At 42.2% G+C, this 1,481-nt stretch overlaps 1 protein-coding gene across 1 annotated transcript in view; it reads left to right on the top strand.

Annotated features, from left to right (window-relative positions):
• The first annotated feature begins 423 nt into the window (after positions 1-423).
• Positions 424-1,481, top strand: part of LOC140919806 (uncharacterized) — a 20,145-nt gene continuing 19,087 nt past the window's right edge. The window contains 2 exon segments of the mRNA XM_073366454.1: positions 424-642; positions 763-880. Of these exon segments, the coding sequence (XP_073222555.1) occupies positions 424-642; positions 763-880 (337 nt within the window).

Here is a 1,481-nt window from a genome sequence, read left to right as displayed (position 1 = left end):
CCACAAGTGGCCCCCGTCAAACTACTAAAGCAGACTAGTTGTAACCTTTGTGGAGGAGCACATAAAACTGGAGTCTGTGAAGCACTGGATGATAATGAGGTAGAAGAACTAGAACGGGTGAATTTTGTGAGTAATAACAACAGGCAGAATAACCCCTACTCTAATACGTACAATCCTGGTTGGAGAAATCATCCGAATTTTTCTTGGAGAGACCAACAAGGTAGATCTTAGGGTCAACAAGAAGCTCAACCAAACCAATTCCCACCCAGAAATGCTGCACCCAGAAAGGCTGCTTGGGAGAGCGCTATAGAAAAACTAGTTACAAGCACAAGTTCGTTCATTGAGGAGTCAAGAGCCGTCCAGAAAAATCACTCTGCATCAATAAAAAATCTTGAGACTCAAATGGGTCAACTTGCTCAACAAATGGCACAAAGAACGTCTGGAAATCTGCCTAGTGACACAGTGCCGAACCCAAGAAACAATGTTAATGCAGTGACCACGAGAAGTGGCAAGGTGAGAGAACAAGCACCACCTGAAGCCAAACAGAGTGAAAGTACCTTGACTCCAACTCACCGAGAGGAAATGGTCACACCAATATCGGTTGAAGAGCACATCGCTATTGAAAAAGAGGAAGAACCCGTGGTACAAAAAGGGGAACCACTGCCAAAACCAGAAATTCGACTTCCATTCCCTCAAAGATTAAGGAGGGAAGAAACTGAAAAGCAATTTGGTAAGTTTCTTGATGTTTTTAAAAAATTACAGATTAACATCCCTTTTGCAGAAGCACTAGAGCAGATGCCGACATATGCTAAGTTCATGAAGGATATTCTGTCGAAAAAAAGAAAAATCGGCGGTGAAATAATTATGCTTACTGAAGAGTGTAGTGCTATACTACAAAGGAAGCTGCCATCGAAGCTCAAGGACCCTGGAAGCTTCTAAATCCCGTGCGCTATTGGAAATAGAACTTTTGGGAAAGCTTTGTGCGATCTTGGGGCTAGTGTAAGTCTTATGCCCCTTTCAATATACAAAAAATTGGGTATTGGAAAAGTCAAGGACACACAGCTGATGTTACAGTTTGCGAACTGCTCGATGAAACATCCCTATGGGGTGGTGGAAGATGTGTTGGTTAAAGTGGACAAGTTCATTTTTCCAGTAGATTTTGTGGTACTAGATATGGAGGAAGACAACGACATTCCTTTGATTTTGGGGAGACCGTTCTTAGCAACAGGGAGAGCTATGATTGATGTAGCAGATGGCACCTTAACCTTGAAAGTAAATGAGGAAACCGTCACTTTTAACATTCTAAAAGCCATGGAACACTCAAAAGAAAGAGAAGGGTGCAATCGAATCGAGATTTTAGATGAGATAGTCAATGAAGAAATAAAGCATAAAACACCCAGCCTGCCATTAGAAAGAGTTTTATGTCTACCCCAAGATGTCGTTCAAGAAAGTGAAGACCCAAAGATGAAGGAGGTGTGGGC

This window comes from Cicer arietinum, chromosome 3 (assembly GCF_000331145.2).
Source record: "Cicer arietinum cultivar CDC Frontier isolate Library 1 chromosome 3, Cicar.CDCFrontier_v2.0, whole genome shotgun sequence".
Taxonomy (NCBI): Eukaryota; Viridiplantae; Streptophyta; class Magnoliopsida; order Fabales; family Fabaceae; genus Cicer; species Cicer arietinum.
The sequence above is the reverse complement of the archived record's forward strand: the minus strand, read 5'-3'. Positions and strand labels throughout refer to the sequence as shown.